Source organism: Eptesicus fuscus, chromosome 5 (genome assembly GCF_027574615.1).
Source record: "Eptesicus fuscus isolate TK198812 chromosome 5, DD_ASM_mEF_20220401, whole genome shotgun sequence".
NCBI classification, from domain to species: domain Eukaryota; kingdom Metazoa; phylum Chordata; class Mammalia; order Chiroptera; family Vespertilionidae; genus Eptesicus; species Eptesicus fuscus.
Window position 1 is genome coordinate 55,082,759 of NC_072477.1, and position 23,470 is coordinate 55,106,228.

At 38.9% G+C, this 23,470-nt stretch overlaps 1 protein-coding gene across 1 annotated transcript in view; it reads left to right on the plus strand.

Moving 5' to 3' along the window:
* Positions 1 to 23,470, plus strand: part of WDR72 (WD repeat domain 72) — a 183,754-nt gene that overhangs the window by 15,608 nt on the left and 144,676 nt on the right. The window contains exons 7-12 of the mRNA XM_028147777.2: positions 33 to 178; positions 569 to 665; positions 5,481 to 5,622; positions 7,230 to 7,475; positions 10,018 to 10,238; positions 12,615 to 12,810. Of these exons, the coding sequence (XP_028003578.2) occupies positions 33 to 178; positions 569 to 665; positions 5,481 to 5,622; positions 7,230 to 7,475; positions 10,018 to 10,238; positions 12,615 to 12,810 (1,048 nt within the window). The remainder of the gene's footprint in view (positions 1 to 32; positions 179 to 568; positions 666 to 5,480; positions 5,623 to 7,229; positions 7,476 to 10,017; positions 10,239 to 12,614; positions 12,811 to 23,470) is intronic.

The following is a 23,470-nucleotide window of genomic DNA, read 5'->3' on the forward strand; positions in this document are numbered from 1 at the left end:
TGCTAATGTGCATCATTCATTTTGGGCTTTAGGTTTATGATTATTGCGATTTTTCCCTTCTGCGGACTGAAGTCAGTAGAAGTGGGCAGTTCTTTGCTGGTGGAGAGGTGCTTGCTGCCCACAGAATCATCATCTGGACAGAAGATGGTCACAGTTACATCTATCAGCTGCTGAACAGGTGGGCTCAGATGGGAGCGGCATACAAAACATTCAGGTTGGAAATGAACTTTGGGAGGTTTATTATGGAAAAATCCCCGCATGCTGCCCATGATCAAAAACCAGAACAAAACAACTTTGGCACTGGAAGATTTACTCTGGGCTTGGTGGGCTTCGGCCTTTGTATAAAACAGCAGGGGATGAAGGAATGAGATTAGCCATGTATAACTTGTACAGCTGGTGCTGGGCTTTCAAAAAGTCACTTGTAATTATTAACCCAACAATTTCTAACTAGAGTTTAGAAACTTGAATGGTACCATCCGGCTTTTGAAATTGGGGAGGGGAAAAAACACACACACGAATAAAGAGCCCCAAAGTTCTAAACTTTGCTTTTTATTTTTTTGCCACGCAGTGGGCTTTCAAAAAGCATATACCCTGCTGATGGAAGAGTGCTTAGAGAGACCATTTATCCTCATTTACTGTGCTCTGCGTCTGTGCAGGAAAATAAGGTAATGCAAGAAAAGGGGCTGCTCAGTGCTGCTTCGCTCCGGTTCTCAGATAAGTGCTGCTTTGTCTGTCACAGAGTCAGGCTTGAAAAATTGAATTGAAGAATCACATCAATTTGTTAATGAGAAAATCAAATCTAACAGTTAGTGGCTACTAAAGAGAAAACTTTGCATTTAAAAAAAATCTGTTTTCAAGTCTGATTAAACAATACATATCTATTATAGAAAAATTATAAATGTTTTTAAAAAGGAGGAATTAAAATTCCAACTCTGCCACCATAAATATTCATTGTAAGTATGTTTTATTATGTGTATTTACTCACTGTAATTGGAAAACTTTTTAAATATTTGAAAAGTTGCAAAATTATTTCAATCATCAGTCATTTACCTCTTGCCTAGATCCACCAGTTGCCAACATTTTACTTTATTTAGTCTCTCTCTCTCTCTCTTTCTGTCTCTCTCTCTGTCTCTCTCACACACACACACACACACACACACACACACACACACACTTTTCACTGATCCTTTTAATATATGGTTTGATACAAGATTAACCTTTTAATGTATCTTTCCAATTTTTAAACTTTATCAAAATGTTTATATCCCGCTTTTTAAAAAAATATTGAAATCATTTTCACACGTATTTAGCTCTTTTTATGAATAATTGTTCGAATTAAAACAAATTTATTTATGATTCCTGACAAATTTGAGGATATAATTGTGAGCTTTGACTTGGCGGAATTATATCTTTGACACTCTATGAAGCCTGAAAATTTAAGCAGTTATTTTGTTATAGTAGTGTTAACCAAAGTGGTGTTTTTTTTTTAACCTATTGGACTTAGTCATCAGTTAATTATCGAAAAGGTATTTCATGGAGAATGGAGGAGTTTTGAATTACTGATGTGTCAACCAAGGAAGCATGTTAATTGTTACAGAGTGATGGTTTGCATAATCAGACAGCATAGCTGTCGGAAATCCTACAGTTCAGTGATTGTTCCGCTGACATATCTGTGAGGTTTTGTTGCAAAAAGTTGATTAAGAAGCTGTCAGCCAAAAATTAGAACTGCTGGTACCGCTGGGGCGTAGGCAGACCTCAGAATTATGGCATTCAGCGCTATTTCTGCAGTCGTCTGTGGGCAGCAATGCATCTGTGTCCCGTTGATCACAAAAGCAGCATTGTGGCTGACTCAAGAGGCGTTTTTAGTTCTTTTGAAAGGGCCTGCCCTTTTTTCCTTTTTACCTCTAGATTGCAATTTTACAAAGCTCAGTTTTCCCTAAAAGCTGCATATACGTAGTGTCCTTTAGGAGCTTCTAGTCTACTGCAAGTATGAACACTGTACACATAATTACAAGGAAAAAATACAGCAATTACAAAGCTACTTTAAAAAGTACAAATCTGTGGGAAGCTACCTTGTTTTGTTTCTCAAAATGTGAAGATAAATATTGATGGGCCCTCTATCAGTGATTGTTGTTTAGACAACCGCAGTTGTGTCTGTATTTGAAAGGTGGGAAGTGCTTGTAAACCAGTGCAATATACCAGAATGATCTAAAACTGAAAGATGATGTTCTATCCTAGACACTTGCTCGCCCTTTATCCAGCCAAGAAAAGGAAGTCAGATATTATTCACCTTATTCAAAACATCATCACTACTCACTAATTATAAGACTTCTTAGTCGCACTTGCAATTAGGTATGAAAGCATTTTGGTGGAGTGGGGAGATGAGTTTGTTAGACCTGGTGAGCTTAGGAAAGAGTGCTGTGTAAATATTTAGTATTAACTGGGTTTTTTGGGGGGAGGAGAGGGTAGATACCATAGAATTAAATCTCAGGAATTGATAGTAATATGCTCTCAGGGTCACCCTTTGTGATGCAGGGGACATATCTGCTGATGGAGTTGTAGTAGCAAGAATGGGGCCTCCCCTTCTTTTCAGCAGCTTCCTTAGAGTCTTCCAAGCTTTCAGTCATATCTGATGAGGCCTGTGGCTGGGCTCCTGGCTGTTACAATGAGGAGCCGGGCTTCCCAGGGTCTTAGCTGAGGAGTACGGCTGCAGTCCGAGGGGGAGTAACTGGGATAGAAACAACCCGAGGGTTGCAGGTAAGACATTTGATTGCATGAACTGAGTAATGACAACGATGGTGATGACAGTTCTTATTAGTGTCAAACATACACACAGCTTCATTTCCATGAGTACCCGCCATGTTCCCATTTTAAAACGGATGTTCAGAGAGGTTAATTCCCAGGATTTGAACCCAGGCAGTTTGGCCCGAGAGTCTGGTAATGGGTCTTTGGAGTGAGTTTCTCAGTTGTTCTGAAAGTGGATAATAAGACTGGTTAATATTTGTTGAGTATGTGCCAAATGCCTGGCACCATTCTAAGCACCTTACCTTATCAACTCAGTCCTGACAGTAGTCCCACATAGTAGGTGCCTTTATTTTTTAAATTATGCTTTTTAAGAAATATATTTTATTGATTTTTTTACAGAGAGGAAGAGAGAGGGATAGAGAGTTAGAAACATCGATGAGAGAGAACATCGATCAGCTGCCTCTTGCACACTCCCTACTGGGGATGTGCCCGCAACCAAGGTACATGCCCTTGACTGGAATCGAACCTGGGACCCTTGAGTCCGCAGGTCGACGCTCCATCCACTGAGCCAAACCGGTTTCGGCTAAATATGTTTTTATTGATTTCAGAGAGGAAGGGGGAAGGAGAGAGATTGAAACATCAATGATGAGAGAGAATCACTGATTGGCTTCCTCCTGCACACCCCATACTGTGGACCGAGACTGCAACCAGGCATGTGCCCTGACTGGGAATCGAACCGTGACCTCCTGGTTCATTGGTCGAGAGTCACGCAGGCTGGGCTATAGTAGGTGTCTTTATTAGCTTTCATTGCATAGCTAGGGACCATGAGACATAAAGAAGTTAAGTAAATTGTCTAAATCAAGTAATTAGCTCCTATAATAGAGTTAGTATGTGCTAAAACCAGTATTTGAATCCAGGCAGTTAGCCCCCAAGAATTCACTCTCAATGACTATTTTATTACATCTTGGAGGATGGATATTCCTTGTGATGGGTACTGTATCCTGGGATGAACAATCAGAATTCATATGGTAAGAGACTCTGAGCAGGCTTTCAGGTGAATTGCCGAACTAGCGAGGGAACAACAGCACATGGAGCTGGGAGGGAAGAGATGCTCTGACCCAACCTGAGTAACCCACCAGCCTCTCTAGAGCTTCATTCTCATCAACACATTGCAGGAGGCTGGACTGGTCAATTCTAAGGTCCCTAAAGGCTGAGCGTGTTTGAGAAGTTAATTTAACCAAGTTTTATCAACACCATTCCAACACTTACAATGATGATGGCTATGAGAATTCTAAGACCCCACATTGCCTCCTGAATCTTAAAAACAAGACAAAACAAGGTTTATTCAGAGAACTGACTTCATAGGAACTGTTTTTCTTTTCATTTCTTAGGATTATAGAGGATTACATATCTTCTTTGAACTGTCTTGGATTAGTTTCTTATTTTCTTTCCTTATCTCCATAACAAGTAGAATAACAATATTTACTTACTTTGTAGCTTTGTTGTGAGGATTGAATGTAGCAGTATTTTGACCCCTAATATTTTCTAAAGATAAATTATAGAATTTTCCCACTAATTTATTTAAGTTTGGACCTTCAAACATGTATTTTCTGATGAGGAAATTGACTTTCTTAGTCTTCTTTTTTTAATTAAACATTTTTTAATTACAGTTGACTTTCAGTATTATATTACCTTCAGGTGTACAGCATACTGGTTAGACATTTATATAACTTACGAAGTGATCCAATCAATAAGACTTTCTTAGGCATCTTTCATTTAGCACCAGCAGTTGGCTTTCTTTTCAGTGCTCCTTTTTATTTATAAATCAAAAGTAATTTTTGTTTTTCTAATCATCTGATCATTTTGGTCCCTTGTGCATAATCCCAATCTATCCAAAGCACATCTACACTGCACTGAGTTCCTGGGGAGATGCTAGCCTCATTCACTAATGGAAACCTACCTTTCAGAGCATTGGTGCCCAATATTCATACTCTGCCTCAGCAAAATTGTAACTCTCTCTAAACATATAACATCAATATAAACTTAAAGTTATATAGTATACATATTTTAACAATTTATGGACTCATTCTTATTTTTCTTTGTGGCCACTTAGGAAATTTGATATCAAGTATGTTGAATTTGAAGAAAAAATGGTCAACAGAAAGTGGAACGTATATTAATTACTCAAAATTACTATACAAACATTAGTTGTTACTATTTTAATGGACAGATGGAACATAAAAAATGAAGCCTTCTTAGTGGACAGTAGACTATTGTTATCAAGATATGGGCTCTTGAGTCAGAATTGTTGGACTCAAATTCACTACCGTCTATATCACCTTCGATAAATCAAATCTTCACTCTCAGTTTATTCATATGTAGAGTGAAGACAATAATAGTACTAACTTCACAGGATGATTGAGAGGATTATTTAACTGAATACATGCAAAGCTCCTAGTAGTATATGTAATACATACACAGAACATGTTCAATAAATGTTAGATATTCCTATTAACTCTCTGAAGTCTAGCTGATGGCATTTCTTTTTATTTTATAAAAATGTTTTTGTCTTGAATAAGAGATTATAAGTACTTGAAAATTTAGAAACAGTGGGAAATAAAACAGAAGCAATTTAGTTCATCTATGAAGTTTTGTTCCTTCATTTAAAAACAGTGGCTGTCATTGTATACTTAGATATTTTCCTACATAAAAGCTAACTTCTTGTTTTGGACCAGAGCCTGCCCTGTGTTATGGGCTACATGAATGAAAGGAAAGAGCCTTTCTATAAGGTACTTTTCTCTGGAGAAGTCTCAGGAAGAATTACTTTGTGGCACATCCCCGATGTTCCTGTATCCAAGTTTGATGGCTCTCCTGGAGGTAAGATGACTTTCACATGTCTCCTGAGAACTAGTTTATAATCAACTCCATGCTTTTCTAAGTTGAGTAACATGAATTACAAACAGGAAAAAATTTCTCATGTATTACTATGCACTAGATGCCAACATAAATCCCTTATAGGTCTTATATGCAGCTATACAGCCAATATAATACAAAATAACATTAATTTAACATGAGTGATATCTTATTGAAGTAAAATGAATGCTGGCAATAACAATATAGAGCAGCCTGCTACATCATATTCATATTTTTTATTTTGTCGTGTCCATATGCTGTACGCCTTTTTTAACCAATTCCTCGATTGGGATTATTACAGCTGCTTGGAACAGGAAGCACATATATAAACATGGGCACTAAAACATCTGACAATTTGAATGATTAGATGATTTCACATTTGCTTATTTTATTTTTTCTTAGAATAAAACACTGAAATCATCAACGTAAATGTTATTGTGGAGAACTTTCAAACTCCTGAGACAGTGTGTTCCAAATTGAGGAACCCCATTTTACTCTTTCCCATTTATTCCTAATCAGTTTGTCACCTCTGTGAATCTTTGTCTGGGGCACAGCTGAATCATGGTTCTTTATACTTGCATTTCCAAACACAAGTTTCCATTAGTAAATTATTTCACTGGTATCACTTTTAGTGTCCCTGACCCAAATGTTTTCAAAATGGTTTATTTAGACCGAGATTAATAAGAAATGGGTCGAGAAATAGACTAAGAGCTTGGTGTAGTGTGTGGAAAAGTTTCTTACAAGCCAATCTTAAGAGTTAAAAAAGTATGCCATGCCCACTGCTGAGGCCACTTGATGGTGGCTCTAGGATTTTTCATGTCTGTTCTACTTACAGCAGCAGCATTAAATGTCCAGTCAACCTCCTTTGTAATGAGAGCCATAGACATTTATGACAACTCTTGGTGCTAGTCTAAGTTTTGGGGTCGAGGTTTTCACAGTCACTGTAGCATGGGGACCATAAGGCCAAGGAGGCCAGTTCATAGCGAGATAGGTTGGCTTTAACTTGCCTTCTGCTGTCCTGGATGCCAAGCCTCTCTCACTTCCTGAGCCTATCCAAAGCCCAGTTCTCATGCTTGGGTTGTCAGCTACATAAAATGGTAACCAGCACTTTGGGTAGCCATAGATAATTGCCTAGGGTTATGGTACAATTTTGAGATGTTCCTATCCTTGACATTAAAAGAATAAATTTCTTCCCTTTATCTCACACAACTAAAAAAAAACACACCAATTTTCTTTCTTAACATTGCTAAGGCAAGTGGAGAACTCATGAGATTGGTCTTACAGTTTACATCACTGCAGTAGTTCCTCAGTTCTGTTCAGTAGACCTAAGTCTAAAATGAATGCATTCATACACATTTATTCTTCAAGGCTCCTCGAAGGACAGAAGACCAATAAAATTGCATTTTGAATGAAGACAGTGGATTCAGGAGAACTTTTATGCCTATAGCCCACTATTAGGATAGCAAAGGAGCCTCTATGTACCCCCCAAGGGATGGTGTCTTGATAATATTTTCCCAATCTATGCTGGCTATATAAACCACAATTTCCCTTCTTGTATGTTTTCCTTTTAGAGATACCAATAACTACTACCTGGACCCTTCAAGATAATTTTGATAAGCATCATATTATGTCACAAAGCATTATCGACTACTTCTCCGGGTTTAAAGACGGAGCTGGAACTGTGGTGGTCACTTCATCAGAGTATGTCCCAAGTCTTGATAAACTAGTATGTGGCTGTGAAGATGGGAACATTTTCATTACACAGGCTTTGAGTGCTGCCAAAGCAGGACTTCTGGAAGGAGGTTCTCTATTAAAAGGTCATTGAATTTTACTTAACCCTATTTATTTAATTTATCTAAGTTTCAACTTTAACAAATTGTACTAAGAAGATTGCTGAAGCTTAAAAAGTTTGCTGGCATTTGTTAATAAATTTGTTAACTTTAAAACATGTTTTAAAGTTAAAGTAATATGTTTTTTAAAAATTCAAACAGAAGATTATACATTGAGAAGTGTTTCTGTCCTTCCTTGATTTTCCTGTTTCCTTCACCAAAGGCAATAGCTAATGCATTTCTTTATACCTTTCTCAAAAAAATTCTATGCATATATAAGCATATACAGCATAGCAATATGCATTTATTTAATTATTTTATACAAATGGAAACATATTATGCACACTTTACTGAAATGTTCTTAAATAAATCTCAATAAAATATTTTGGAGCACATTATTTATGAGCTCATTTTAAATGATTAATAATTATCAAATTTTAATTTTTAAAAATACCTTGTTCATGGATGTTTAAGTTTTTCTAAGCTTTGGCTACTGAAACAATGCAGAATTAACTGTCTTTGCACATATATGTGAATATATCTATAGTATTAATTCCCAGAATTACTGAATCAACATTTGTGTGAATTTTTAATTTTGAAAATTTATCTAAAAATGTTCTCCAAAGAACATGCACCAATGTCTATGTGCATCCACTAACAGCTTATGCAAATGCCTTATTCCTCAAGTCTTAGCCAACTTTGTATGCTAGTAAATTTTTTAATATTTGCCAGTCAGTAGAAAAAGGTATCTTCCTGCTTTAATTTTTATTTCTTTATTAATGAAATCTAAATATGCTGTTCTACATCTTTGAGCATTGCAACAGGGAATACTTATTAAATAAAGATTTATGTAGTAAGTTGTCTTAAGTAAAGGCAGGAAATGTAGGAGGTGATTGAGATTTGGAGATGTGTAGAAGAATTTGTATTCTATGTTTTATTCCACAGATCCTACTTGATTGCAAGGTCCTTAATGGTAAAGACCAAATCTCATTAAAAAAAAAAAAAAAAGAAAAAAGAAAAGAAAAACTTTTTACCTTGTCTACTAATGTTCTCAGCTTACTTTGGCTTCTTACTAACTTGTGACTCAGTAATTGACTGAAATAGAGCTGTGAATAGCAATGAACCGAACCGAGGAGAAGTAATGTCCTCTTATACAGCTCAATGGCTGCTGTTAAAGTTAGTGAAAAAGCTTAAGACCTTAGCAGTTTTTACCAGGGCTATTTTGTCTTACCCAGAAAATAAGCAGAAACCTGCATTTGACTAGTAGGTTTTATTTTCACTAACTCTCATTTTTTTTTAATCCTCATCCAAGGATTTTTTTTTTTTTAATTGATTTGGGGAAGGGGAGGAAGGGCGTGAAGAGAGAGAGAGAAACATCAAAGTGAGAAAGACACATCGATTGGTTGCCTCCCACTCATGCCCCAACTTGGGGCCTGGGGTAGAACCTGCAACCAAGTATATGCCCTTGACTGGAAATCGAACCCAGGACCCTTTGGTCTGTGGGCTGAGGCTCTAACCACTGAGAAAACCAGCCTGAGCACTAACTCTTAAAATGAATTAATATTTATCTTGGTTTGCACAGGGGATATAAAGTGAGGGCATACCTGATGGAATAGAAATAAACAGTGATTCTTTAAAGAAGTAATAATGACTCCTTGACACTCATTTTTAATTTGAATAAATAGAGTTTGTGGTCTTGTGGTCCTTTCCAAATTTTTTAGTTAGCTAATAAAAGAAGAAACAGTGTGGAGACTAGGTGTCAGTAGCCCCAAGTTCTAGTATAATTATGGTATAAAATACCATTTTCTACCAAGTGCCAGTATTAAGAAATTATGGCCTCTATCTTATTTATTTCACAACACAACAGTCTTGTGTGAAGATGTGCTGTTATTACCTCAGTTTTTTGTTTTGTTTTTTAGGCACAAAATAACTTGTCCATGGAGACATATCTATTGAGTGATAGATCCAGAAAAGCAAAGTCATATTTGTTTAACAGAAAGCTATGCTATTAAACATTATGCTGTGCTTTTTCATTTGGATTCAAGTCACCTAACCTCTCTGGGCCTCAAATACTTTATCTGTAAAACTAAGATTTGGAAGTAGGTAATCTCTAATATCTTGGAAAGCAAAAATGCTCTGTGAAACTTTGTTTTCCTTTTATGCATTTGGTCATGTTAATTAAAAGTACAGCAGTAATGTTTTAAATTTTTTTTGTAGAGGCAAAACTTTCAAAATTGTTCACTCTTTTAGTACAGCATTTGCTATTTCTTGGCACTGGTGTTGGTAACTCGCTAATGTCCTTAAAGAATTAGTAGATTTTGAACAAGCAGTGTTAGTGCTTCACCAGTAATGATCTAGCTTAGGAGGAGGCACTTGCCTTTGAGATGGTCCAAGGATTGTTTAATAATTTTGTTAGCCAATTGCCTTACTTTTGTAGTTTTCTTACATTAAAAATTTATAAAAGACAATCTCAGGACTATTTCTTGAACAAAAATAACTTTTGTATTATTTGGTGTTGGTTGTTTTTCAGACTCCCTTCCTTACAAAGTTCTCAAAGGCCATCACCAAAGTGTTATTTCATTACTTTACCCACATGGTCTCTCTTCAAAATTGGACCAAAGTTGGCTGGTGTCTGGGGACCAGGACTCTTGTGTTATCATGTGGGATATCTTTACTGAAGAAATTTTGCATAAATTCTTTTTGGAAGCTGGTCCAGTAACAAGTCTTTTGATGCCACCAGAGAACTTCAGAGTAAGTTCAGACAAATAGTAAAATATATCACATAAATTTAAAAGTTATTTAACATTAAAACTAGATGATTTTATGCATTCCTTTCTAATCTTTTTGTATGCATTTTATTATTACAGCTTAAACAAATAATTTGATTTTAAAGCAAAGGTTTTGTCAACTCTTGCCTTCAGAAAAGCCAGTTAATTCTAAAGTACTTACATTCTTGTCTGTTTTCTTCTAGTTTTTAATTGTTGATGGAGTAAAATTATAAAAGTGATGACAATGTAAAAAAATCAAATATATAGGAATTTACAAATTAGAAATTTTTGCCTTCAACAATTTACTTTTATAATACTATTGATAGGTACATTTTCTTTTTCTTAAATAAATTTTTGTTTGTTCTTCCATATTTTTAACAAATAATAAATGTTAATAAATTTATGAGCATCTACCTTGTGTGGGGCAAATGGAAATACTTTCAGGTATAATTTTATTATGCAATGTAGATTTAAATTCCACAGATCTTATATATTTGTTAAACTAACCCTTTGAGTTTCCTGAATTTTTAAGTTAGTTAATTGGCTTGTAAAAATTATTTCTTCATAGTAAGATTATAAAAAATCAGCTTTAAGTAAACTTGGACAAAACTTACACTGTGTTTTTGTAGTAGACATAAATAAAGCAATATTTCAGCAATACAAATAATTTAAAAAAACAGTGAAATAAAGCTAACTGACTTAAAATAATAAACTTCCATGTGCTGATTTGGGATATCTTGCTATATCTTTTATTTCTGAGGTTCCCCTCCTTTATCCTTTTTTTAAACTATTTTTTTTCTCAGCTCCAGCATGGTAGTCCAAGTCAGTTCCACTCCTGACCCCTTTTACCTCTGCTTCACTCAGAGATAATTTAACTCTAAGGATCAGAACCCATTCAAACCAAGTCAGATTAACAAGGGAGGTTGCTGAAAGGACATAAGAGGCAATCGTTATACATACAATATGAAACACTACAGCAAGTCCCTAGTGGAACTTGAATTGAAATACAGAAACCAAGGTTACTCCTCAAGTCTCTGTACCTCAGAAGTCTACTTTTCTGTGATTGCTCATTCCTCTTGCTTCTCCCTATGCCTTTTTTTAACTTTACAATTCAAATGCCTGGAGAAAAGATTCTTATTGGCCTAATGTTCACATCTGTATGTTTTTATCTGAAGTACATTGGGCTGTCCATTCTAGAGGCTGTGGGTTGTGCACATTCTTCAGGAGGTAATATTGGGGAGGCAATGCCATCTTCCCCATTCTCAAGTCCAGGCTCTCCCCATCTATTCACCTGCCACTTTGTGACTTTGTTTCCCTCAGGATTTCTGTAGTCTCCTCAAAAAGAACATGCTCCCCAATGCCCCATTGAATGTGGCCAATGATGGGCACTGGGAGATTTTCAAGGGATCCCAACTGATGCTTTAAACATAGCAGCTGAAACTCTGGCTAGTTGCCTTTGTGAAAGTGGGAACATCCATATAGCCAGGTGATTAGAAAAGAAACAGAAGGTAGAAAAGCCACTACCTGCTTTCCTCCTGCCCCACCTGCCTCACCCCACCCCACCTGTGTGTGCCATCCCACCCCACCCCACCCTAACTCACCCCACCCCACCCCAGCCCACCTGCATCCGTGGTCTGACTATGGTGTGAGTGGTGGGGAGGCGCACCCAGAGCTGCTATAAACTCCTCCCCGACTACCTTCAGCAGCACCAGCATGGACGGTGTTGGCCCTAAACTGTGCTGACTTTTTCCAAAGTATCTTAAGAATCTTTATCCTATGAGCCTATTTTTGGTCCTTGTGTCTTTGAGTCGGAACATTAATTGGGAACTATCTAATGCTGACTTCTTTTAAATTGTGTCTACACCGAGCTTCCTGTTTGGATTAGAATCTGTATCGTTCTGGGAACAGCACCAAATCACATTTTGAGGCTTTAAGTGGAAAATACCAGCTCATGATACCCTTGGGCCTAAGCTTGTGTCTACAAATAGCTTCTTTTTGTGGCAACAAATTAGCTCTGGGGTTTATTTCACTCTGCATTATTTCCGATGTCTTGCCTCACACTGCCTGAATTTGCTGAGTGATGGTCAAGTCCTTCATTTATCTTACAAGTGGATCTGGCCTGGAATTCTCCTTTTTACTTGCATCTCTTGACCTTCCCGAGAGGGTATTGGGTTTAAAATCCACGCGGTGTCTAAAGCTCTCCTCCAGCGTGTTAGTTGAAGGCGTGCTGTAGAATGTCATTTTACAAATGGGGCTTTAATAAACATTTTACATTAGCAGGGGGAGCGTCTGAATCAGTTTTAAAGAAAGCATCTGGCTGTTTACTTACAAAGGATATTGCTTGTTTGCTCCACCACAGCTGAGGAGTAATCAGGTGGTTTTCTGTGTGTGCGGTGACCACTCCGTGGCCCTCCTCCACCTGGAGGAGAAGCGGTTCCTCTTCTGTGCCCGGAAGCACCTTTTCCCGGTGAAGGTGATCAAGTGGCACCCGGTTGAGAATTTTTTGATTGTTGGATGTGCAGATGACTCCGTTTACATCTGGGAGATTGAAACAGGTAAACTGACATTTTACCCCTTTTCATCCTTTACATTTTTATGCATCAAAACATTTGGCTAGGTGGAGAATTCCAGAGAATATGCTGTGGTCGCCTCTTTAACTTTTGGGTGGGCTGCGTTTGATGGCTTCAGGGGAAGGTGGGTGTGGAAAATAAAACACAATGTCCCACATCAGGTCCTGACCAATGATAATTAGCTGACAGGGCAGTGCACAGGAACAAGCCGGATATTTCTGGAAGCTATAAATAAAGGCATACGTTATCTACTTTAATTATTAACAAGAGAGAAATTTAGTGTCCTACCAAGTCTCAGATTATCATTCAATTCTGCCTCCTTCAGCATACTCACCATCTCAGAAACATTTTGAGTGAATTGATGACCAGTAACAATGGAATATTATTAATTACAAAAACTCCAAAAAGTTGAGTCAGGGAAACTGAAAATTGAGTGGCTCACCTGAACTTTTGATGTCTTAGCGAATGTATAGTTTGAACCTTCAATTTTTAAAAGAAAGTTTGGATATATAACTTGAGAGTAACACATCTCAGGCAAATGTTGGGAGCATATCAAATAAGGCAAGGTAATTAATAAATGAATCAGGGAGTACCCTGGAGAGTACATTTTACTGAAACCATTGCATGATATTTATTGATTAATCAGTGGTGGTTTTATGCCAGGTATTACTAACAGACTGGATAGTTTGTAATATTCTAGGTTAGAGCTGTACTTCACCAAAATAATTGCTATTTTCTTTACATTCGACTCTCGTGTGTTAATAATGATGGCTAATGTACTGGTTTATAATGGGTGCAACATAATCCATCTTATACTGTATGTGTACCTTGCTTCCTAGTTTGGACAGGATTTCATGCTTGTTTTCACATTAGATTGTCACAATTCTAGGAAAGAAAGGAAAGGTCTTATTCTCCATTTTATTGATGTGGAATTTGTAGCTCTGATGTATAAATGTGCAACCAATATAAGGGCCCTTGTTGTTTGCACAATATATACAAAATTAGGAGAGTTTTAGAGTTCTTACATAACCTATCAACCTGAGAGACAGTTAAGTATAATGGATAAAATAGACTATAAAGTCCAGGCCTGCCAACAGGGCCTGATAGCAAAGATCTATAAGACCTTGGCAAATGACTTGGCTTCTTCACATGTCGATTTTCTCATCTGTGCAGTGGGAGTCATAGTTCTGCCCTCCTGTTAGGATTAAGAGCAATGCTTGTAACAGTGCCTATAGGTGCTAAGCCCTTAGCAATAGTTAAATATTATTACTACTAGAGGCCCGGTGCACGAAATTCGTGCAGGGAACGGGGGGGGGGGTGTCCCTCAGCCTGGCCTGTGCCCTCTCGTAGTCCAGGATGCCCTGGAGATCGGGCCTAAGCTGGGACTCATACATCCCTCTTGCAGTCCGGGGCTCTCGCAGTCCAGGACCCCTTGTTCCTTACTGCCCGCCTGCTGCAGAGGCAGGAGAGGCTCATGCCACCTCTGCTGTGCTCACCAGCCCTGAGCCAGGCTTCTGGCTAGTGGGGGGGTGGAGTGGGCGAGTGCCCCTCAACCAGAAGTCGGCTTACTGCTCCTTAGCACTGGCCCCATACCCTGCCCACTGGTGTGGAGGAGGTGATCTGGAGCTGGGCTGGCCGGGGGAGGGGCTGTGGGAGGTTGAGGCACCAGGGTTGCACCCTGTCCTGCCTCTGCAGTGGCTCTGGGCCCATGCTGCACCCTTAACCCCCCCACCCCCACCTCTGTGGAAGGCGTGGCACCTGGACCTGGACTGCGCAGCCCCTTCTGCCACCTCTGCGGAAGGGGCAGCACTGGGACCACCCCTTGCCTTGGCCTCTCCAGCTGCACCAGGATAGGCGGCGGCATGGGCTGATCCCAGTGTCACCTCTCCTGCCACCTCTGTGGAAGGGGCAGCGCTGGGACCAGGCCTGGGACCAGGCCTGTGCTGCAGCCTCTCGCACTGCCTCTGCGGAAAGGGGGTGCTGGGACCACCATGGCTGGCCTGGCAGTGCAGGCTCGCTGGCCCCACCCCCACCCACTGGTCATTCCGGAAAGATGTCCGGAAGGTCCTTCAGCTGTCCAGTCTAATTAGCATATTATGCTTTTATTATTATAGATTATTATTGTCATTAACATCATGAAAGAATGCGGCAAAATCTTGACTTCTGCTTGTGAAGTCTGAGTCTGTAGAACACATGCACTTATAAATATGTGCAGTTGCATTGTTTTCTGTTGTGAATTCTGCTAATAAAATATTTTTCCTAGAAAATGGAATCAAGCTAGAATACAGAGACCTCTGGCCACTTACAAGTGTTTATGGTTCTGTTGCCCCATCATACCTTTTAGGCTATGCAACTTTTTTCTTAATTTATTTTTTGATGGGGTAGGCAGTAAAGGAGGGAAACCAAACTGCTAGTACTTCATATATCTATAGTAATAAAAACGTAATATGCTAATTAGACCGGACGTCCTTCTGGATGACCTTCCAGACGAAGCCAGGGCTGCAAGAGAAGCCCGGGCCCCAGGTGCCAGAGGGAAGCCGGTACAGGCAGCCGGGGGAAGGAAGACCTACTCTTGCACAAATTTCGTGCATCAGGCCTCTAATGTATGTATGTGTATGTGTGTGTGTGTGTGTGTGTGTGTGTGTGTGTGTATCAACAATAATATATTTGTATATGTGGAGATATATATATATAATCTCCACATATACAAATATATTATTGTTGATAGTATTACAGATGTCTCCCATCCCCCCCTTTAGCCCCCTCCTCCCAGCTCCTACCCACCCCTCCAGGTCTTCACTACCCTATTGCCCCTGTCCATGGGCCATGCATATAAGAATATAAGTTCTTTGGTTTATCTCTTCTCATGTCCCCACTAGGACTTCTTGAGACCATATTTATTCCCACATTGCATTTTACAAGTAATTTCATTATTTCTTTTTATACTCCAAAAATATAAACATTTGAAAAATACAGAGAAACATAAAAAATAACCACCAAATAATCCTATCTCACTGCCTAAAGGTAGCTGCTATTAATATTTTGATATACTTTCTGTCAGACATCTTTCTATGTCAATAAAAAGATACCTGTATTGTGTTTAAGTCATGGTCCTGGCAGGAAACTGAATTCAACCCAGGTGGCTCAAATAAAGAGACTTTAATGAAAGGATTATTTTAGGGGTGTGGATAGGGATTAGGGAACAGACAAGTGAGGTCCCCAATACCCAGATACTGGCAGGATCAGGAAGTGCTTACTACCTCTAGGGCTAAAGTGGGAAGAGGAGAAAATGGTGTTGCTGGAGCCCAGGTTTGGCTGAAGCAAAGGAGGAGTGGTCACTTCCTGAAATGATGGAAGAGAAACAGCTCCCACCAGAGATGCAGGACTGAGATGAAGGGTTGGAAAAAATTCTCTTCTCTCTCCTTCTGAAATAACCTCCCTTAGCTGAATTCAACTGGAAGACAGAGGAGAAGGATGTTCAGTTCTAGGCATCAGCCAGCGGACAGAGGAGGACAGAGAAGGGGAGGGAAAGATGGAGTGGATTGTCAAATGGACAATAATCATCATAGTGGCCATTATGAATACATCATGCTTTAACTAAGGAATCTCCTACAGTTGGTTATTTATATTGCTTTCTGTAGAAATGTTTTAGCCTGGCCAGTGTGGCTCAGAGGTTGAGTGCTGACGAATGAACCAGGAGGTCCCGGTTCAATTCCTGGTCAGGGCACATGCCTGGGTTGCAGGCTCGATACCCAGGAGGGGACATGTATTAGTAGGAGGCAGCTGATCAATTATTCTCTCTCATGACTGATGTTTCTCTCTCCCTCCCTCTCCTTTCCTCTATGAAATCAATAAAAAATATATTTTATTAAAAAAACTTTTAGAATTGTTATATCAAATAATATGCACACGTTTAGTGTGCATTGTCTAATATTAATAGTTAATTAATGTGCCATATTAACTTACAAAATATTTGTTTCAAATGAGACAGTGAAGCTGTTTATCTCTAGGTTATCTACATTAAGTTTATAAACAACTGTAACTCAACCTAAGATGGATCTTATTATAGGTGAAAATATTATTAATCATTGTATCAATGCCTTCCCATCTGAGATGTGCCTCTTCACTTTTTCAAAGCATCCTCTCATTGATGATCTCATCGTAGTCCCACAACACTCTGTGGAGGTGGCTGGCAGCCTAAATTTTCTTACCACACACATTCCTTTTAAATAAGTTTACGTTATTCCTTTAATCTTGTGCCTGGCATTAATTTTGCTTTGGCTTCCCTTTAAACTCTGCAATTCCAATTTTGCTTAAAGTTTAATGATCTTTTTTTCTTTCCCAAGCTGGATTTCAGGTAGCTATGATGCTTTCATCATGTTTATTGTACTTGATTTCTATTTCATCTTTTTCCTTAAAGGTGGACAAATCTAGGATCAGGAAACTTTTCCATTTATAGTGTCATAAACTGAGGGTGGAAATATCAGCTAAAGACCAAATACAGTTAGTCTGAAAAGAGTTTTGTGAGGGCATAGGATGCATTTGCTCATTGGTGTGCCTGGCACATAAATTAATTAATTAAGTAAGTAATGAACGAATGAACTAAATAACCCAAATATTCTTGGGTCTCAGTAGATTGAGTACAAATGAGTTCATTTTAACCTTGGCCAGTTGTGGTGGCTCGTAGATCGTGGCTGCTCAAATGTAGGTATGTTCTTAGCTTTCTCCTCCACGTCTCCCCTGGAGTTCCTGGAGTTTGCAGAGCATATCTCACCGCAGGTATAAGTCTGTGTGTTTTCTACTCTTGCCAGTGTTTTCTGTGCCTTTGCCTTTCAGTTTTGCTAAAAGGTCAATCTTAATTCTAATGGTATGTATGAACAGATCTATTCTTTGCTCCTCTTTTCCAGCACTCTGCCTCCTCTATATACACAAGAGGAATACATTGACACTTAGGCATTTATCAGATCTTTCAGCACTAGAGCAACTTCAGAGCCCACAGAGAGGAAAACAGGAGGTGTCAGTGGATAAGGGCTGGGAGAAATGGGCCTGGAAAGAAAAGGCGAGGGGGCAGGGGGAGGGAGCGGCTTGAAGCCAAAGTAAGGAAGTCAGTAATTCTCAACTGTGCCAACAGTCTGCTTTGGTGAAAAGTTGAGAGAGACTGAGTATAGGTCAATCCCTGTGCCACCTTCTCCTAGGTGTTGAGAAGAGGCTATAAAACGTCTTCAGTTTTTCACAAACACTATACAATAGTCTATTCCTGCTTTATTCATGAAACTCTTTGGTAGAATATACAAGCATATTCTAGAGCCACTTACCCTCATGTCCATTTTATATTGAATCACAAGAGGTGTTTCTTTCTGTGACAGGTGGCATGGTCAGGTGCATGCCGGGGTGAGTTTCAGGATCGTAGACTGGCATGTCCTCTCAGGGAAGAAGTACGCAACCGAATAGAGGACTCTTTATGTCACAGTGAAGGCCCTCATCTTTTGGCTCTAAAAATGCAGTGCTGCCAGGTTGGGAGTGACGATAGCATCCAGTTTTGCTTATTGATTTGCCGGATGTCCCATGATGGTTAGGCCTGATTAGGAAGGAGAAAAAATTGGAGTTGTCATTTAGATTCATCTTTCAGCTCCCACAGTGTGTTTGGCACCGACAACTCTGGGCAGCTTTGTGGCCCTCATTGCTGTGAGGCACAATAGGGATAATGTAATACTGATCCTCTCCCGCCCCCCCCCTAAAATGCACACCAGAAATAAGTCTCAGCTCTGTGCTTATTGTTCCTTTAAAATTAGATAATTCCAAGGACTTTTCTGTTCACAGTAATGGATTCACAAGCAGAAAACTTGTGTAATGAATTTCTTGTATGTTACTAATATAACATTATTATGATGGAAGGTCTCCTGTTAAGCTTATGGTTTACGTTGTAAAATACGCCATATTAAGCAACTGGATTTTTTTGTGTGGAAAAATGAAACCTGACTTGCTTGAAAATAAAACAACTCCTAAGAAGATAGATCAGAAAATCTTGTTGTAAAGGGCTGGATAATTTCAACTTTGTAGGCCATATGATGATCTCTGATGCAACTGCTGAACACTGCCCTTGTAGCACAAGAAAAACCATAGACAATCCATGAAGAAGTGGGCAAGGCTGTGTTCCATTAAATCTTTATTTACAAAAGCAGGCAGCAGGCTGGATTTGGCCTGCAGATGTAGTTTGTAGACCTTTAAGACTGATGATAGTTCTTTTTAAAGATCATTATTTTTATAATAGCTTATTCTAAAGCAGTTTATAGTTTTAATTTATTATACTTCACTGACTATATGCTTATACCCATTTTGCTAGTGAGAAAGTGGAACAGAGAGAGATTGAGCCTGAAGGTTCCCGGGTTAGGTGCTGGGCACCTGCCCTAGAAGGTTCATATCTCTCATTCTCGTGTGTTCTCCACCGTACCAAACAATAGGAACACCTTGCAGGTGGAGGTCAGCTTTGTGAGACTGTCAAGCACGGAATTGGCTAAGAAAAGCTCTGAGAAGAAACGGCTGCCAGGAAGCCTGCTGCCTGCTCTCTTATAGGAGATGATCTCTGTCTATCTCTCAGCACTCGGCTCTCCATTGACACACAGTTCTAACAGCTCTGGTCATCTGATTTCCCAGGTCACAGACTGGAAACAGCAAATCACAAGCGGGGAGGCTGTTAGTGGCAGGCACTCTGATAGCAGAAGCGACAGCTGACAGGAAGGGAGGAGAGGCAACACTGTCTCACTGCTCAGGGCCGTCTTTCCTGTGCTCACAGGAGGACAATCACCAAACCGAAGCTTGAATTGTTTCCACCGTTCAGGAAGCTCTTAGCGATGCCTACACAGGTTCTGGGCAGCCTCCAGCCCAGGTCCCATGACGCCTGCTGGAAATCTGGGCTTTCTCCTTATTGGGCATGTCTGGCTTCAGTAGGCATATTTAAATGTATTCATTATATCCATGGTGGATTGCAGACCTAAGGTGATATCAGAAGCAGCCTGGGACCTGGAGGTCAGGGACACTGAAGTCTTTGGCCAGTGAGAACGTAGAATTTAGGGTGAATGTGAATCTATTTTTGTTCATTTTTTCCTGTTCTTGCTCAGGTAATGGGAACCATGTGATTCGAGCAGGAAGCTTTACTCCTGTAGCATGGCTTGAGGACCCAGCTTCTGTCTATGATGTGGTTCTGTGGGAGGACACATTCTGTGTTTTAGAACAACCATCTTATGAACAGGCCACTGGAACAAAACCTATGTATATGCAACTGAGGAAGTAATAAAGCAGATAATACATTTTAGAGTTATTTTCACTACAAAGGTTAAATTTTCTTTCTTAATTTACTTTTCTTAGTAAAATTAGTAGCAGTTAGCTAGAAAATTAGTCAATCCACTATGACTCAATAGAAATGAAACATTTGTTCTTCTGTGGTTTCAAAGTACACAGTCTTCAAAAGACAATTAAAAAATAAAACCATATACATATATATGTATATGACATATGGTTACTCTAATAAAAAAGAAACCAGAGCAACAACGAAAAATAGATAAATGGGCCTTCATAAAAATTAAAAATTTTGTGCATCAAAAGACATTATCAAGAATATGAAAAGACAGCCTACAGAATGGGGGAATTTACTTGCAAATCACATATCTGATACAGGTTTAATATTCAGAATATATAAAGAACACGTAAAACACAACAAAAAAACAAATAGCCCAATTTTAAAAAGGACAAAGGACTTGAATAGATATTTGTTCAAAAAAGATATGCAAATGGCCAAGGAGCACACAAAAAGATTATCAATAATATTAGCCAGGAGGGAAATGTAAATTAAAATCACATTGTGATACCACTCCACATTCACTAAGATGCTTATAATAAAAAAAAAAGGAGCCCTGACTGGTTTGGCTCAGTGGATAGAGCGTCAGCCTGTGGACTGAAGGATCCCAGGTTCGATTCCAGTCGAGGGCATGTACCTTGGTTGTGGGCACATCCCCAGTAGGGGGTGTGCAGGAGGCAGCTGATCGATGTTTCTCTCTCGTCGATGTTTCTAACTCTCTATCCCTCTCCCTTCCTCTCTGTAAAAATCAATAAAACATATTTTTTTAAAAAAGGAACATAAGTTTTGCCAAGGATGTGGAGAAATAGGAACCCTTTTATATTACTGATGAGAATATAAAATGGTGTAGCTATTGTACAAAACAGTTCTGCAATTCCTCAAACTTAAACATAGAATTACTGCATGAACCAGCAAGTTCACTTCTAGCATAGGTCCAGAGAAAAGAAAATATGTCAACACAGAGCATGTGTATTCACAGTAGCATTATTTATAATAGTCCAAAGGTGAAAACAATCCAAATGTCCACCAATGAATGAATGGATAAACAAATTGTGGTATTTACTTATAATGAAGTATTATTCCAGCCTAAAAAGGAATGAAGTACTGATACATGCTACAACTTGGATGAACCTTGAATGTAGTATGTTAAGCAAAAGAAGCCAGACACAAAAGATCGCATATTGTATGATTTTTTTAAAATATAAAATGTCCAGAATAAGCAAATTCATAGAGATAGAAAGCAGATTAGTGGTCGCCTGGAAATGAGGGGAGGAGAGAATGGGGAGTGATTACTTAATGGGTATAGACGGATCTTTAGGGGAGATTAAAAAGAAGTTTTGAAACTAGAGTTGTTGGTTGCACAATTGTGAATGCACTAAATGCCAATGAATTGTATACCTTGAAATAGTTCACTGTACATTATGTCAATTTCACCTTACTACAGATAATATAATTTTTAAAAGCAATTTCTATTGCTGTCAATATTTGTTGGTTATCCTTATTAACAGTGAGTATATAACAGTTAGTAAAAATACTTTCAGTGTTTTTTCCTTTTACATATTAATCTGTACAGAAGCATGCTTATATTTCTTTTTATATTACAAGTCTTTTGTAAGGGTTATCCAATTATCAGTTCATTATTTTCATTATTAATGTAACACCCTGGGAGGTGTAATGAGAGGTTTTAGAAAGCCATTTCCTTCCACTGGCTCCACAATCTGCAAGTCCCTATTTAAGGGTTTGTGAAGCCTAAAAGAAATTAAGTATTGCTGTCCCTTTTGAATGTAAGGAACACTTTACAGCAGCATTAGCAATACCTGTGACATCACCAATAGACATCACAGATATTTTCATATCACTTTACAGTTGTCAACAATATCTCCAAGTTTTATATTGTTTACTGCCATAAACTTTTAGGCACACCTCTAGCTCTTGTTACTTAATACATTAATTAAAAAAAGTTTGTTTTTTTAAAGTATTTTGATGATTGTATTTCAATATAATTGCTATCCTTCATTAGCATATGTGTTTTATTAGCAACATTTTAATCCAATATTGTAAAAAAGGGTTCATTGGTTTCCCAAACTACTGAAGGGGTGGGTTCATGGCATGGGAAAGGTTAGGAATTCCATTAGTCTAAAAATTTTTTTAAAATATGCATCAAAATTACTCAATGGTAGTACAGTTAGGGAATATAAGTAGATATCTGCCTTTTTTTAATACCAGAGGAAAAATCTATAATAATAAAAGCGTAATATGCTAATTAGATTGGACAGCCAAACGACCTTCCAGACATCATTCCGGACGTCCGCCACAGAGGGGGCTGAGGCAGAGGTGGTTAGAGGCGATCAGGCAGGCAGGTGAGCAGATGGGCTGACCAGGCAGGCAGGCGAGCAGTTAGGGGCATCTGTAGGCAGTTGAGCAGTTAGGGGCGATCAGCAGGCAGGCAAGCAGTTATGGGCAATCAGGCAGGCAGGCGAGTGGTTAGGGGCAATCAGGCAGGCAGGCAGAGTGGTTAGGGCCGATGAGGCAGGCAAGCAGAGTGGTTAGGGGCGATGAGGCAGGCAGACAGAGTGGTTAGGAGCCAGCAGTCCCGGATTGCGAGAGGGAAGTCTGACTGCCAGTTTAAGCCCGATCCCACAGGTCCTAAACCGGCAATTGGACATCCCCTGAGGGGTTCCCAATTGTGAGAGGGTGCAGGCCGGGCTGAGGAACCCCCCCACCTCATGCACTGGGTCTCTAGTACAATAATAAAGAGTTTAACCTTATTTTCAACCAAATTAAAAAAATTCAACAATTAACACTGGATCACTGAAGAAAGGCATATAAGTCTTACTGTATAATTTTAAAAATTTCAATATAAAGTTTTGGTAGACAACTTTACATGCATGTGTGTTCACCCATGTGCGTGTGTGCACACAGAATAGGACCGCATTATCCCCCAAATCTCCTCCCGCCCCCAACACAGTAGTCTTCCATAATTCCACCTAATGAACATGGACCTCCTCTTTGGTGAAACTATATAAATGTTAATTTGATCTTATAATTTTACAAACTCTTCAAAGTGAGGAAATTCCAAGGATGTAGAAAAATCCAAGAGAATAAAAGATCTGCATGGGGTAGTTTCTGCTGTGCTCTTTAAAATCCAGATGTCACACTGAAGGCCATTAACAAAAGAAGCACAAGTAATTTTCTTTTCCCAAACGTGAATTTGGTTCTTTCTCAGTTCTTATTAGTCTAAACATCTGAACAATTATCGGCATTATATTATAGAACTATACTTTCATTGTT